Source organism: Hibiscus syriacus, unplaced genomic scaffold (genome assembly GCF_006381635.1).
Source record: "Hibiscus syriacus cultivar Baekdansim isolate YM2019G1 unplaced genomic scaffold, ASM638163v2 tig00110332_pilon, whole genome shotgun sequence".
In the NCBI taxonomy this organism is placed as follows: Eukaryota; Viridiplantae; Streptophyta; class Magnoliopsida; order Malvales; family Malvaceae; genus Hibiscus; species Hibiscus syriacus.
In genome coordinates this window covers 5,339,840-5,357,053 of record NW_024062688.1, presented here as the reverse complement: position 1 = coordinate 5,357,053, position 17,214 = coordinate 5,339,840, and the positions used below count along the sequence as shown (strand labels likewise).

At 34.1% G+C, this 17,214-nt stretch overlaps 1 protein-coding gene and 2 pseudogenes across 1 annotated transcript; 2 read left to right on the top strand and 1 right to left on the bottom strand.

The window, feature by feature from the left end:
* The first annotated feature begins 931 nt into the window (after positions 1–931).
* On the top strand, positions 932–10,803 carry LOC120119998 (annotated as a pseudogene).
* A 2,307-nt stretch (positions 10,804–13,110) lies between these two features.
* Positions 13,111–14,449, bottom strand: LOC120119997 (annotated as a pseudogene).
* Positions 14,450–14,589: 140 nt separating this feature from the next.
* LOC120119860 lies at positions 14,590–17,071 on the top strand. Its single transcript, XM_039139660.1, has 5 exons — positions 14,590–14,930; positions 15,450–15,591; positions 16,222–16,451; positions 16,555–16,728; positions 16,927–17,071. Exons 1-5 carry the CDS (start codon positions 14,757–14,759, stop codon positions 17,011–17,013), a joined length of 807 nt encoding a protein of 268 aa, XP_038995591.1. The 5' UTR covers positions 14,590–14,756; the 3' UTR covers positions 17,014–17,071.
* The last annotated feature ends 143 nt before the right edge of the window (positions 17,072–17,214 follow it).

Here is a 17,214-nt window from a genome sequence, read left to right as displayed (position 1 = left end):
AAATACATTTTCATCTGTATCGTGAATGCAAAAACTTGTGTACTTATTAGTTTTAGACTTGTGTTTAAAAGAATACATGCTAATAAATTATAACTTTAATAATATAATGATTGAAAATAAAAAATATATTTTACTATATTATGATTTATATTTTTTTATTTATAATCTCATACTTCTTTTAATTTATTTTTGGTTTATATTTTTATATTTTATAATAATTCAAATAAAAATATTTTAGAAATAAATAATACTATAAAATGAATGCACATATTTAAATAAATTATAAATTAAGAGTGAAAAATTTTAACAGTAAAAAAGCCTCAATGTTTGTGTTTTTTTTTTCAATTATACTTTTAATATTGTCCTACCATGTCATCAAAAATATTATTAATTAATTGATAGTCAATTGACCATAAAACAACTTATTTAAAAAATAAAATTTTAAAATTTAAATTATCAATAAAAAATTTAAAAATACAATTGAAAAAATTACAAAAGCTAGGGACTTTTCTTATTAGTATGCTTTCATTCATAATTTTCAATAAACTATTTGCTTGTTACTAAAACTATATATATATATATATATATATATATATATATTAAAATTTGTATAGTTAAATTTATATTAATTTATTTTAAATTATTAAACAGTAATTAGGACCTAGTTAATCTGAATTACTAGATGCTTTATCTAAAAAAAACCAAACAAGTCGGATTCGGATTTATGATACCGACATTTGAACAGGTGTAATTTTCTCATTAAAAAGAAAAAGGAAAAAAAAAAGGAGAGATAATCTTTATTCACATTAAAGAACCAGAAACATCCTATGTTTTGAAGCTTACTGCATTCTTCTTGAAACCCCACACCATTTTTAGCAAATCTCTGTTAGCATCTCTTCTTTCTTCTTCTTCTTTACTTTGGTTTCACACAATGAAAAACCCAGGATTTATCTTTAGTTCTTCACGTTCAACATGCAACATCATCGTTTTCATTTGCTTTTTTATGTCAATGCGATCCTGTGTTGCAGTACATTCAGAAAGCTTTGAACTTGACTGACTCACTTTTACTGCTCCCTCAATCTGGGTCACCAACAATCTTACCCATAGCTAAAAAGGTTCTATCTATCATTGATTTTGGGGCTAAAGGAAATGGTTACCATAATGACTCTAAGGTAACAATTTTTTTCTGGAATAATTTGATAATGTTTCAGCGGTGAAGATGGATTGAATTCAATACCTTCCAAGTTTTTTCTTTTCTTTTGAATATTGTTCATTCATTGGTTCATAGTGTAGTTGAATTTAGTTATTAACATTTTGAAATTTGATTATGAGAATTTATGGTATTATAGGGCCAATGGTTTTATTTACCCAAAATTTTAGTTCAGAAAAAGAAGTCATCTGGTTTTCATGTAAAGTGTGTATTTTGATGTTAAATGTAACCAATTTGTTTGGACATAAATTGTTTGCTGATATTGCAATGTATTACTGCTTTTAGGCTTTTGAGAAGGCCTGGAATGTAGCATGCTCTTTCCGAGGTCGAATAAGGATTGAAATACCAGCTGGATATACTTATCTGATTCATCCTGTTCAGCTTGGCGGGCCTTGCAGATCGAAGATCACTTTGATGGTAAGTGACCAGAAGTTGATAATTCGAATTTTGTAATCAATTGATGTATCTCTATTTTGTTTATATTTGTACTTAACGTCGATTCTGGGTGCTGCTTGGAGTTGTCTTTAAATAGATTTTGGGTACGATTGTTGCTCCGAAAACCCCCCATGTATGGGATGGTCTGAATCGTAGCAAGTGGTTCTACTTTCATGAGGTGAAAATTCTCCGTGTCGCTGGAGGAGGCATGATCAATGGGCTGGGATAGCAATGGTGGGCTTGGTCGTGCAAAAGAAAGAAATCGAATGTACTGATGCTCCAAATTTTTGTATCTATGTATTTTCTCTGAGATTTTTCTTTGAGCTATTCTTAACGTGGCTTTGGTTTCCTTTTTTGTTGCAGCCATGTCGGCATGCTCCAACAGTAGGTCCTGCGATCTTATTTCGGAAATGATACTTAGTTCCATGTATTTTCTTCTTTACTAGCTGGCCTCCAGGAATGTTATGTTCTCCTTAGGAGCGTTTGGTTCACTAAATGTAATATTATCTTTAGGAATAACATTACTGGAATATAACATTATTATGAGAATATTAATATTATCTTGTTTGGTTTGTTTAGCAGGAATGTAATATTACAGTGTTTGGTTAGAGGAATATAAGATTACTGGGATGCATATTTTACCAAATTATCCTTTGATATTTTTTTAAAGTTAAACTTTAATATTAATTTATAAATATTTGAATGGAAATTCATAAAAATATTTTAATCGTTATATTATCTAACTTTTGAGGAGAAATTACATTTAATATATAATTAATATAATTAATATATTATATTTATATTTTTAAATAATGTTCATAAGTATTATATTTATTTATATAAAATATAATATAATATAAAAATAATATTATGGTAGTAAAATATCATTTTAAATAATTACATTTTTACAATAATACTATTTTTTTTCATTCCATAAAATTATAAATAGTAAAATATTAAAAAATATAAAATATTTAAATTCTCAATATTATTAATATTTTTAGTAAAGTATAAAAAATAAGAATTTAGAAGGATCATTATAAAAAGAATTCATTAGTCTAAGGGTATTCTTGTCCAAAGTGATGGGAATGTAAGATTATCTAAGAATTTGGAGGTAATGATATTCCTACCATTTTAACCAAAAAATGTTACTACTGGGAAAAGAGTATTCCCGGTAATGTAAGATTCCGTGAACCAAACGTGAGAATATAATTTTAGAAAAAAACATTTCCTTGGTAATGTAAGACTCCGCGAACCAAACGCAGTCTTATTGTTTTCACAAATGAAATGCAGGCTTTGACATTCCACAAGTGCAAGGATCTGAAAGTCCATGATCTTATGATGGTAAACAGTCAACAGATGCACGTTGCCTTTACTAATTGTCTACGGGTTACAATATCCAATCTTAAGGTGATAGCACCCGCTACTAGCCCGAACACTGATGGAACTCACATCAGTTCATGCCGCTGTGTTGAAGTGAAGAATAGCATTGTAAGAACAGGTTGGTTTTGTTTCCATCTTTTCGTTTTTTTCTTTTCTACAGCTTTTGTTTATATGGATTTCGAAATAATAGTTGGAAAATTCGGTCGAAATGTTTAAAAATATAATATCTTTGTAGTTTACATCTTCTTTTCATGATTACATGTACTGGAGTTTCTTATGTTGATTCTTGCTTGATATTCTTTTAGGAGATGATTGTGTTTCGATAGTCGGCAATACTTCTCGTGTCCAAATCAGAAACTTTGTTTGTGGACCTGGCCATGGTATAGGGTAAGAATGTAAGATCATTTTTTCCGACCGGCTAAAATTAGGGTCAGCATGAGTAGGCTTAATAACTTTGACACAAGGATTCAAAAAACGGCGTGTAACTGTATAACGGCCTTTATATCGTGGTATTGGCGGCCTCCGTTATTAATATCAGCTGAAATCACGGTGTGAAACGAAATTACACCTATAACAACCGATAACGGCCGTAATTTAACAGGTAACGGTCGATCGTGACTATAACAGACCGTTTTCCCCGTTAATCCCCGTTACAATATCAAACATCATCAACAACACAATTACTTCAAAAAAAATAGCAATTCATATATAAAAATAAATGTATTTTCCAACAAAAGTAAAAAAAAGTAAAAATGAAATAATATATTCTCTGTAAAACCTGTAAAAATCATTTTACTTTATATAAAAATTGAAAAAAAAGTAATCACAAATTCACAATTTTAGAATCGATACAAAAGATAAAAACAAAAAGCAACAGAAAAAACAACCCCAAATTGAAATCTATTTTTTTTTGCTTGCAACTTAAAAATCCTCTCAAATTTCACTTCCCAAGCTCAAATTCAAAGAAAAATCAGAAGAAAAAAGCTTTCACTTTAAAGAGAATCTCACAATTTCAAATAAGTAAAATACTTGATTGTTCTAAGTTCTTCCTTCTTGCTTCTTGTAACATGCATCAACCAACATTGATATGAAAAAATTTTGACAGAAAATCTTCACAAATCTATCAATTTTGTAGTTTTGTGAATATTTTTTGTAGAAAAAATAAGAAAAATTTAAGAAAAATAACAAAGAAAAGAAAAAGGATGCATTTGAAAAAAAGAAAAGAAGAAATCTTTGCTGCTTCTGCGTTCTGCGTTCTGCCTCCAGTCCTCCATTTTCACGTTAGAAGAAGGATGATATTTTTTTATGTTTTATCTTTACCCGTTCCTTAGGCTAGGGATTTAAAGATTTTTTTATGTTTTATTTATATATTTATTATTATTATTATTATTATTATTATTATTATTATTATTATTTTACTTTTAATATTTAGGTTTTTTGGGTTTGAAGTTTGGACCCAAAAGAACCATATAAATTTAAATATAATGGAGTATTTGGGTTATTGTTATGGCCTTATGAATTTACCACATAAAATTAAATAAATTGTTTTTATGTATTAATAAAAGTCTATAAGTGTTAGAAAATACTCTAAAAATCATTAAAAGTGATTTTCTATAATTATAATTACTATATTTTATAATAAGTGTGAATTTCAAAAAAATTCACATCCGCGATACCCGCAGTAACCGTGATAGCATCCGTTATGTTCGCGACCGAAAACGCGACCGCAATTTGAATCCCTGCTTTGGCATGCTATGATTAGCATCGGAAGCTTGGGAAAGTCGAACTCTTCGACAAATGTTCATAATATACTTGTCGACAGAGCCTTGATTTCCAACACCGAGAATGGGGTGCGGATAAAAACATGGTAGATATAGTCAAGTTCTCATAAATGTCTTTTTATCGTGTTCATGTGTGTATAAAATGATATTAAAAACTAGGTCATTCATACTTGGTAATCCTGTTTTTTCATATATCTTTCCCAGGGAGGTAACGGTTATGCTTCGGATACGAATTTCACGAATATATTGATGGAGAATGTAGCATATGTTGCGGAAGACGGCTATCGGATAGAGAAAAATTACAACTGATAATTTGATAAAATAAAAATGAAGATAAAAGAGACACAAAATTTACGTGGAAAAACCCTAAATAATATAGAGTAAAAACCATAGGTAACGGTAGAAGAATTTTACTATGCGAAAATAAGAATTATAACATCTCTCGATCTACTAAAGAGAAAACAATGATAATGCTCTCTTGATAAAAAGGAGAAAACAACTCTCAAGAAAACTCTCTAAATTCTCTAGTATTGAGATAAAGCTAGAATGCTTTGGGATGGTTTTGAAGCTAAATGAGTTAGGGTATTTAAGGACTAATCTTGTAAATACCCTAAATTACAATGACTAAATTTGTCATTTACCCATTACATAAATTCAATAATTTGTTGGCCAAATTTGACCAAATTTGCCGTCCAATAATGCTTTCAAATTGCTGCCCCATTATTTCAGCCGCCCATGCTTTTTTTTTCCAACAATATCCCACTTGAAGATTTGATTGGAACAATCATATCTTCACACCATTATTTCTACCATGTACCTTCATGTTGCTTATGTTTCTGACAGGCCACAAGAGGATCGACACCAAGTAAATTTATCGGCATTGATCGCCTTCATCATGAAATATACTATATTGTCTTTGGTATGGATCTTCTTTATATCTACCGTCCCTTCTTCCACCTTTTCACTAATAGAATGTTACTGAACTCGTATGTGTTTTTTCCTTGAATGAAATGATGGATTTCTTGCTAAATGCAAGGCGCTTTGACTGTAAAAAAACAGAGAGTCATACTCTTGATTGTGCCCAAGCTCTTCCAATAACATCTTCAACCAAATTGCTTCTTTACTGGCTTGTGTAGCTGCTACATATTCTGCCTCTGTTATGGACGTAGCCACAACTGACTACAATTTTGAAACCCAACTTACAGCTCCACCAACAACTTTGAACACATATCTTGTAGTAGATTTTCTTTTATCAAAATCCCCTACATAGTCAGAATCTACATACCCATTGATTAGTAAGTTTGATCCTCCTTAACATAATGCAACATTTGAGGTTCCTTTGATGTATCTTAGGATTATCTTTACTGTATTCCAATGCTCTTCGCCTGGATTCGCCATGCACCGACTAACCACTCACACTGCTTGTGCAATGTCTGGTCTTGTGCATATCATAGCGAACATTAAACTTCCCACTGTTGATGCATACGATACTCGAGACATCTCTATCCTCTATTCTTCACTACTAGGACTCATACTGGATGATAATTTGAAGTTAATAGGAAGAGGGGTAGAATTTGGCTTACAATCTTGCATGTTGAATCTTGACAAGATCTTCTTCAAGTAATTCTTTTGTGAAAGCCAAATCTTCCTATTACTTCTGTCTCGGTGAATTTGCATCCTTAGAATCTTGTTTGCTGATCTCAAGTCCTTATTTCAAATTCCATAACCGGTTGTGCCTTAATTCTTCAATATGATCTTTGTTGGGTCCTGCAACCAACACGTCATCCATATACAACAGCAATATAACAAAATCGTTATCACCCGACCTCTTAAAATAGGCACAAGGGTCTGCGTTAAGTCTGTTGTATCCAAGGCATATAATGAAGGAATCAAATCTCTTATACCAACACCTCGGCACCTGCTTTAGACCGTACAAAGATTTGTTCAACTTGTAAACCAAGTTGTTCTTTTCGTCTTCTTCAAAACCTTCAGACTGGAGCATATAAATCTCTTCTTCAAGATTTCCATGAAGAAAAGTTGTTTTAACATCTAGAGCTGCTCTAGATGTAAGTTCAATGTAGCCCACATTGCCAAGACTACTCGAACTGTTGTTAGTAGAACCAAAGGAGAAAAGATTTCATTGAAATCAATACATTCTTTTTGAGCATATCCTTTTACCACCAGTCTTGCACGATACCTCTCCACTTGATCGTCACCATTTCGCTTGATTTTGAAGACCAATTTGTTACCATTGGCTTCATTCCTTGTGATAGTGGCACAAGGTCCCATGTATTATTTTTATGAAGGGCTTCAATTTCTTCTTGCATCGCCATCATCCATAATGAAACATCTGAGCTGTTTATTGCCTCATGGTATGTTGATAGCTCACCGTCCTCTGTTAAAACGCAGTATGCAACATTTCCTTCTATAACATAATCTGAGTGCCAGTTGGGACATCTTCTCACACGATCTGATTGACGAGTTGTTGGAGCTTCATAACTCTATGGTTCTTGTTCATCATGTACTGGTTCTGCTTCAGAAAATCTCCTTCTTCAACCTTCTTTTCCACATGTATCTGTGTAGTCTCTGACTTTTTAGTGCTATCATCGTCTTCTTTTCTTTGTAGTTTATCTTCTACAAAGATAACATCCCTGCTAATGATCACTTTGCGGGTAGTGGAATCCACAAGCGATACCCCTTTACACCATCAGCATACCCCAAGAATTTGCATTTCCTGGATTTTGGATCTAACTTTGAAATTTCTTGGAAGTTGCACATCACGTACACAATACTTCTAAATACATGGAGGTTTGAATAATCAGCTAGTTTACCAGTCCACATCTCCATTGGTGTCTTCAGATCTATTGCAGTTGATGGAGCTCGATTCACCAAATAACATATGGTATTGACTGCTTCTGCCCAAAATGATTTTTCTAGGCCTGCAGCTCTTAACATTGCTCTTATTCTCTATAACAAGGTTCTGTCCATTCACTCTTCCACTCCATTTTGTTGAGGAGTATTCACCATTGTGCACTGTCTTTTGATGCCTTATTTTCTGTAAAAGTCATCAAATTCTTCACTTGTGTATTCTCCTCCATTATTTGTTTTGAAACACTTGATCTTATTTCCAGAATCAAGTTCCACCCGCGCTTTGAAGTTTTTGAAAGTTGAAAACACATCTGACTTGTTCTTAATAGGGTACACCCAACATCTCCTGGAGTAATCATTAATAAATGAGACAAAGTATTTTGCTCCGCCTAGGGATGTAACTGGTGCTTGCCATACGTCAGAGTGAACCAAATCTAGAACACCTTTGCCTCTAGAATTTTATATGTTGAATTTCAACTGGTGCTTCTTACTTGTTATGCAATGCTCACACAAAGGAAGTAATACCTTTGTTAAGCCTGAAAGTAGCTTTTGCTCTACAATGATTTTCATTCCTTGTTCTGACATGTGTCCAAGTTTCTGATGCCATAGCATTGCAGAATCTGAACTACATGAGGCAACAGAGGCTTCTGCTTCTAGCAAAGTCTCCCCCTTCAGCATGTACAAGTTTGCTGCTATCTTTTCGCCTTTCAGCACCACAAGCGCTCCACAGAACACTTTCATGATTCCATTCTGTGTTTCAATCTTGCTTGCATTATTATCCAACAATCCGTAGAATAATAAATTTTTCTTCAGGCCTTTCACGTGCCGTACATCTCGAACAACTTTAATTGTTCCATCATACATCTTCAATTTGATGGTTCCAACACCAACGATCTCTAAGGCATGATCATTGCAACTATACACAGATCCTCATGAGACATATTCGTAATGATAGAACCATTCTCTTCTTGAGGTCATGTGATATGTTGCTCCCGAATCAATGAGCCATATATCTGCAAATCTCTTTCTATCTTCCACGGTGATTAACGCTCCACAACATAGAACATCTCCATCATCTGAAGTGTTTGCGGTATTGCCTTGTGGATTGGAGTTTTTATTTAGACTCTAACAATCCTTTTTCAAGTGACCATTTTTTTCACAATTATAACACTTTAAATTCTTCTTGTTTCTCGACTTTGATCTACAATGTTTGTGACTGCTACTTTGGCCACGTTCTGTTGATTTCCCTCTCATCGTTTTCAACACTTTTGCTTGTTGCAGATTTACTTGTCTGTCTTCCTTGTTCTTGCACCGGTTTTCTTCTTGTAGAACAACAGCTGCAACGTCATCGATGACTAGACTGGTGACATTACTGTTTGTCAAGTTGATGATGAGTTGATCATACGAATCAGGTAGACTTTGAAGTAGAAGTTCAACACGTTATTGTTCTCCTATTGTATATCTTAAGGATGTAAGCTGAGAAAATAAAGTGTTCAATGTGTTTAAGTGCTCTGCTACTGAAGTAGATTTTGGCATACGGAGAGTGTACAATTTCCTCTTAAGGAAAATTTTATTGTGCAATGATATGACCTCGTACAATTTGGTGAGATGATCTCATATCTCCTTAGCTGTCTTCTTCTTCTCGATGCTTGACAATACTTCATCTGCTAATGCTAGATGAAAGTTTACCATAGCATTCCCGTCCATCTCAATCCATTTGTTGTCATTTTTGAAATTTACCGGTCTTTCACTAATAGCTACCAGGCAACCGTCTTTCCTCATGATAGCCTTCATCTTCAATTTCTACAATGAGAAATTTCTCCCATTGAATTTTTTAATATCAAATTTCGTTGCCATAACTTCTATTACGGATAGCTCCCACTATTTCACTATCGTGAATAGTTCTCTGGAACCTTCAAAAAATGGGTAATACATTCTTACTTTCTTATGTTTGAGGATCCACCTTTTGGTGGCAACCACAAAAACAATAAGCAGATATTGCACACTCAAATCTGGCTCTGATACCAATTGAAGATAAAAGAGACACAAAATTTACTTGGAAAATCCCTAAATAATATATGGTAAAAACCACAGGCAACGGTAGAAGAATTTCACTATGAGAAAATAGGAATTACAACCTCTCTCGATCTACCAAGGAGAAAACAATGATAATTATCTCTTGATAAAAAGGAGAAAACAACTCTCAAGAAAACTCTATAAATTCTCTAGTATTGGGAGAAAGCTAGAATGCTTTGAGATGGTTTTGAAGCTAAATGAGTTAGAGTATTTATAGTTGAAGCTTAAGGACCAATCTTGTAAATACCCTAAATTACAATGACTAAATTTATCATTTACTCATTACATAAATTCAACAATTTGGTGGCCAAATTTGACCAAATTTGCCGTCCAAAAATGCTTCCAAATTGCTTCCCATTATTTCAGCCGCCCATGCTTTATTTTTCAACAGCATATCCGATCATCATTGACCAATATTACTGTGATTCGACCTGCCATGTGCTAAACAGGTATCGGTTCTTTATAATGCAACCCTGCAAACAATTTCATATTTTTTATGCCTAGAAATCGAACTTTATGAGAGGTACATTTTCCTTCTCTCTTTAGTCGTGTTTTCGCAACTATAGAAGATAGCTCACTTTCTATCGTTCTCGGAGTTTAATGTCGTAGATTAATGCAATGGTAATTGTGTCGACTATTAATTTGATGGAGTGCAGATATTGGCTGTTAAAGTGGAAAACATATCCTATGTACACATTAAGGGAACTTGAGCTACCGAGGAAGCAATAAGATTTGTCTGCAGTGATAGCCTGCCGTGTGAAGGATTATATTTGGAAGATATTCGACTCGACTGGGACAATGGGGTGTCACCAAGTCTTTCTGTTGGGAAACTTATGGATCGAGTTTGGGTTAGTGTAGCCCTCTCCGTGCCTAACATGCACTGGCGGCTTCATTAAGCAGAAAGTTCTTTCCGGCCTGGCCGTTGATTCCTTTTGAGATGATCGTAATACTTCCTTTCGATCATGTTGGAGTCAGCTATGACAGAAGCAGTAGGACATTGCTGTAGGGTTCCACAATGGGCTTAATAGAAAAACAAGCTTACCCGAAACTTCTGCTGCCAAATTATTCGAGAATTATACGGGTACCTTGTCATACTCTTTCTCCCTTTCAAGTAATATATGACGACTATGCTGCAAAACTAGGGCTGTTTTGTGTATATATATGTATATTGCCACAGATTATGTGTATATCGTTTCGAGATTTTGATATTGTTTACGAAAGTTATGCTTCGATAAACTGGTGGAGAACTTTCCGTCACTTTGCAAAAGAAATATTTAGCATATTACTATTATGAAAATGATTGGAATGGAGATATTGTTTATGTATATTGCTATGGATATACTTTCAATTAAAAGAATTGGAAGAATATTGTCTTCCAATGGTTTCGACTCGAATGAGAGGGTTTAAACACAAATCTCTAGCCTAGCAGACTAGCTCTTGAGCCTTCATTTCTTATGCATCTTGGAGCGAATTGTGTGTAGAAGATGAGCTACCGTGAACCGAGCTTCGGAAACCCCTCAGCAAGAGGCAGGTCCGAATTTCGAACAGTTCTGTTCTTGGAATGATCTTATCTGCAAAGAGGGTTTCGTCCAGATGATCTCACAAGCTGAAAAATGCTTCCTTGACAGCCCGAAGCATCTAGTTTGATGTGTATGGCATCTTGATCCAAACCGGTTGCTCAGAATCCGTCGACACTGCATATAACGTGTCAAGTAATGTATCGAGTCAAATCAATGTGTTTGTTCAATTTTTTATTCAAATAATTTTTTATATTGCTATTCTTAAATGGTAATTTGGGACTTATTTCATTGTATATTTCATGCAGAAACAGATCTAAAAGAGGGTGAAAACAAAGGTAGATTCAATTAGTTTATATTCACGAATAAACTTGTCAAGATAGGTACTAAATTGAATATAAGATGAACATTGGAGTTTAAACTATGAAACCTAATAAATTTAAGAACTAATTTCATTAGTTACTTTAGTTTGCAAATAAAATGATAAAAAGAGTGTTGATGGCGAATGTTAACCTAAAATGTTCGTGAATGTTAAAAGAATATGTTCATAAATCTTAAATAAACAAACACAAATACCTTCAAAAATAAATAAATGAACACAAATTGAATATAAACATTTTTAAAATTATAATCAAACACGAACATAACTCTATTTTTTTGAGTTCGGTTTATTTACACTCCAAGATTAACCAGGTGAAATATATACCCTTGTATGAAAAAAAATTTAAAATAATCTAATAATTCATTTGTAAAATCAACTCCACTAAACGACTATTTTCCCCATTGGTAAAAGAACCATAGCAGAAGCAGTGTCACTTCACAAACAAAAGGAAAGACAGCTTGAACCAGTGATAACACTAAATCTTCACACATATGACATTATTTCAGACCTATACCAGTTCCGGAGAAGGGCCAATGTAAGAAGAGACAATGCACTTCCATGGAAGAAACCGACCTCGAATTCTTCTAATCATTACGAATGTTCATCCAGTGCACCTCCTGATTCGTATGAAACTCAAATTCATTTAATCATTTCGAATGTTCATCCAGTGCAGCTCCCGATTCGTATGAAAAATGAACCTCAAGGCTTCTACTGGTATCACAATAAACTTCAAAGAGAAATATAGTTGAATGTTAGCTACTACATCTTCCATTGTTCTCTAGTGAAAACTGAAGAGTGATACTGATATGTTAAGCAAGCATAAGTGATGATTAACCAGAAACGACGAAAAATATGGTCATTCTATTCTTCATTACGGCTTAGAATCCTCATACCAACATATATCTGAAACATGCATGGAGATTGAATTCATGCCTATTGGAATGCATGTTTCACTTAGAGAAAAATGGAATTGCAATAGCAAAACATGGAAAATAAGTCGCAAAGAAAAGGTGCTTCATGTCGAATAAACGACAAAATCAGGATAGATCGTAGTTTCATGATGACCAGGGATTGAAATCGAGGTTGCGGTCGCATTTTCGGTCATGTCTCGTTTATCGCGATTGCAGTCATAACGGGAGCTATTGCGGGTATATCGGAAGGCAGCGCTACTGTTATTTCGTGGGCGCTATTGCGGTTGCGGACCGCTATTTAAAACCCTGATGATGACTTACAAGAATTTGAATTATGCTCTCCATTCGAATTCTAGTTAATATCGGACTAACTGAAGCGTAACACCAAATTAATTCAACAAAAAATGGGATCTGCTGTTGCTTTGATGTTATTCTGAACCGTAATCTCCAATTAGTTTTGTAAAACTACAACTGCATCAAGTGAAAGAATGATCAGCTTCTTTTGAGCTGTGTTTAACATTAACCAAGCTGGTTGGGTTTCAATCCATCACTTCCTCGACAAAATTGATTGCAACGAATCTAATTGAGTCGAGGAAAAAGGCGGTTTCCGACTCCTAACCAATTTCATTATCATATTAGCCTTGCACAGTTGCCCGTTTCTCATAAGGCCTTGAAGCAGTGAATGAATCGTATCCACATTCGGGAACGAACTCTTTCTCATGCAATCTATACACCTTGCATAGGCCAAATTGTACTCCCCTCCTTTGCACAAATAATGGATAATCGTCTGGTAAATCTTAACATTCGGCCTATGCTTACTACGACCTTCTAGAGACGAATAGACCCTTTTAGCCATTTCGAGATAACCGGCTTGGCAAAAACCTTTGATTACCAAATTGTAAGTAACCTCATCAGGCTCTATCCCGATTTTCTGCATTAAACGCATCGCCTCATTAGCTTGCTATGCTAGTCTCCTATTAATCAAGTACTGAACCCTAACATTAAAAGTTGTAAGATTAGGTCTGCACCCCTTATACACCATAAGATTCCACAACCCGCTGCCGATCTTGCACCGGTTCTTTTGATAGGATGTTGTTATAAGTGTCGTGTACGTAATAACATCTGGTTTTATCCCCAACTTTTCCATCTCAACCATGAAAAATAAGCCCTATCAAGAAAATCCATTTCACAAAATGCCTTGATAACTATATTAGCCGTATATGTATCCAGTTCGACAAGGAATTTCGACGGAACATCAGCGAGAATCGCCTCTATAGCTCCCAAATCACGAGTTTGAATCAAAACCTTAAGCGCGGCATTGAAAGATTTAACAGTTCTCTTACATCCATACAAATGCATATCATGGAAAGTATTGATAGCATGCTTTACCTTTCCAGCCTTACCATACAACATTATAATCCTCATCAGGAAGCCTTCTCGCCTACCCTGCGGAAGAGTTTTCTGGTGCTCCAGTTGTATTTGTTGAGAGTGTGTATTATCAACAATTAAGAAAGATTTTAAACAAAAACTACATTGTAATCATCTTATATTCTGAATTTTAGTAGTTATATATGTTTAGAATGATTACAATATAATATATGTTATAATTTTTTAAGCAATTGACAACATACACCTTACATCATAACTACTCGAATCTCGATCATTTAAAGAGAATAACACTATTTTAATACTAAGATCACTCAATAAATTATTATTATAATTGTTAGATAATAGTTATAATAAAAATAAATCAATATTAATAAAAAATTAAGATTTTCCAAATAATAGACGAATATTTGATTTAAATATAATAAAGGGACTAAAGTCATAATTAGTCCTATTATTTTAATGTTAACGTTAATAAAATCTTGTAGAATCTACCTCATGCGCTAATCAACTCATTTTAAAAAATATACCAAAAACGAAAAATGGAAACGGCACCGTTTTAAAGCATTTCGCTTTCATTTCGACCAGTCTACCACCGCTATATAGGTCTAAAACACGGATCAAAAAACCCAAGCCCGAATATTAGATTTCTTCATTTTCTCGACAACCAAATAGAAAATTTCAGTCCAGAAAGCTCGAATTTTTCTTCTTTTTCTTAATTTAAGAGGGAAAGGAAGAGAAGAGAGAGTGATTGAGATTGATAGTGAGCCAAAAAGAGTTTATTTTTTTAATTTGATTTAGCAAAGGATGTCTGCGGCAGTGTGCGGCAGCAAAAGATCTTTCTTCGAGGATATTCCGTCACCGCCATCGGCTTCTTCCTCTAAGAAGATCCGGCGTTGCTCGCCGTCATCTCCTTCTTCTGTTCGTCCACTATCTGCTCTCAATCACCTCCAAGCTCTCTTCCCTCATATGGACCTCGAGGTATATCTCCCCTTTTTTAATTTGTATTTAATTCTTCAGTATTTCGTCAATTTGATGCAAAGTGTAGGTTTTATTTGTTATCCTATCAATAAATCGAATTTCAAAAGATTTATGAATAAGGTATAATTCTGAAAATTGCAGTTGTAAATTCTGAACAATTAGAATGCGGTTGTGTGAATTTGAGCCATGAAAGGGACTGGTAATTGGAAAATCTCTGGTGTTGACACTGCGTTTGGGAATTCCTTTTTTAGTTGGTTACTTATATGATGATCTTTGATCAATGCTTTGTTAGTGTTTCCTTTGTCAGTTGTGTGGCCGTTCATTTTTCTTTATTTTGTATATGAGATTACTTCTTTTAGTTTGGTTAAAAGATTTACCTTCTCGTCTTCTTTTCTGTTGCATAGCTTTTAAAATGTCTGCTTTTACTGCTTTATTGATGATAGAGATTTATTATGGTTGGCTGTTGAAATGGTGATACATCTGTCTCTTCTGTTAGTAATTAGCAATTATTTCTTTCAGCTTCTGGAGAAAGCTCTATTAGAATGTGGCAATGATATAGACTCAGCGGTCAAGAGGCTGCAGGAACTTTGCTTAGGAGCTCCACAGGCTAGAGGACACAAGACATGTTCTGTTGAGGTATTGGGCACAACTGCCGAGCAGGGTATGTACCTAATTCTTGAAATTGTGATTCATTTAAATTTCGCATTGCCAGCAGACTTTCTGATCAATCTGCTATATCTTCTTTTTCTTAATTCTCCCGGAATCTTTTAATTATAGTTTAATTGTTGATTGGTGGTCGATGTTGCAAAATTGTTTCTATGATGAACCGGAAATGTTTCAGTTCCAACCCTCGAATTGGTTGATGCTATTGCTATCTAGCTTCAGTTTTAGACTGTGGTAGTTTTTAGAATATTCTATACCCATAATGGTTAAATTTATATGCAGAAGGAGAAGGGAATAAAACATATAGGCTTCCCTGGGGTCGGTAAACCCTTAGATTATGCAAGTGCTTTAAAATAATCCTTTTTCTACTAGTTGCAGTTCTTCTTTCAACTCTTATCAGAATTGCTACATTAACTAGAATGAATTGAAGAATCTTCTTTTTTGACACCTTATGTTGGATCATCTAACCCGTAGAAAAAAAATATATAAATTTTACTACTTTGAAGCCTGCCGTCTGAACATTAATTATTCTCTGTTGAATTGGTGCACTGTGTACAATATGCTGTCTACTTTAAGCTGGACAGTTCACACTTTTTAAGGAATGTCACATCTTCATCAAAAATTGCAGGTGTATTGACAAATGATGGAGAAGCCTCTGCTCCTGTGACCGTTCAGAATCTATCAGTCTCTGAAAATTTGCCTGTTGATGGTGCTGCTTGGGTGGACTTGTTTGTGAGGGAGATGATGAGTGCTACAAGTATGGATGATGCCAAATCCCGTGCCTCTAGATTGCTGGCGATTTTGGAGAATTCCATTAGTAAACTGGCTGCTGAAGAGACAGCACAAAGTTTTCACAAGGTGTTATCTCTTAACCATCTTGGCATATCTACCTATAGCTTTCTACTTTCAGGCACAAACTAGTATCAGACACTGAAGACTTGATTGTGTTTTCTATTATCAGGAAAATTTCTTGTTAAAAGAACAAATTGAAGCATTAATCCAAGAAAATACGGTCCTCAAACGTGCTGTGGCTGTCCAACACGAACGACAAAAGGAGTATCAGGATAAAAACCAAGAGTTGCAACATTTGAAGCAATTGGTTTCACAGTATCAGGAGCAGCTGCGAACTTTAGAGGTCAGTATCAAAATCTCTCAAAGCTCTGCATTTAGTGAATAAAACATCGCCTATAACATATAAGGAAAGAATAACATCAACATGGCATGGTATTATGCTATGTTGTCCGAAAAAAACACAGGCATATTTATGAAACAAGTCAATATTCTATTGTTTTTATCAAACTAGTGTTCATATTTTTTTTGCATTACATTACAGGTAAATAACTATGCATTGATGATGCATTTGAAACAAGCACACTCAAGCAGCTCGATCCCGGGGCGTTTCAACCCGGATATCTTCTAACGAGGAAATGGTTTAAGCTTTGTAAGTTTCAAACTGGGCTTTTGTTGGTATACTTATAAAGAATGATGGTGCTTTGGTTTAGAACCTCATCTCAGTTTGTTAAAAGAAAACACTTGTCAGTTTCATATTCCATATTATATAATAAGAATGCTTTTAGTTTATTGAATCATAATTGAGAATCAGAATATATATATTAAAAGA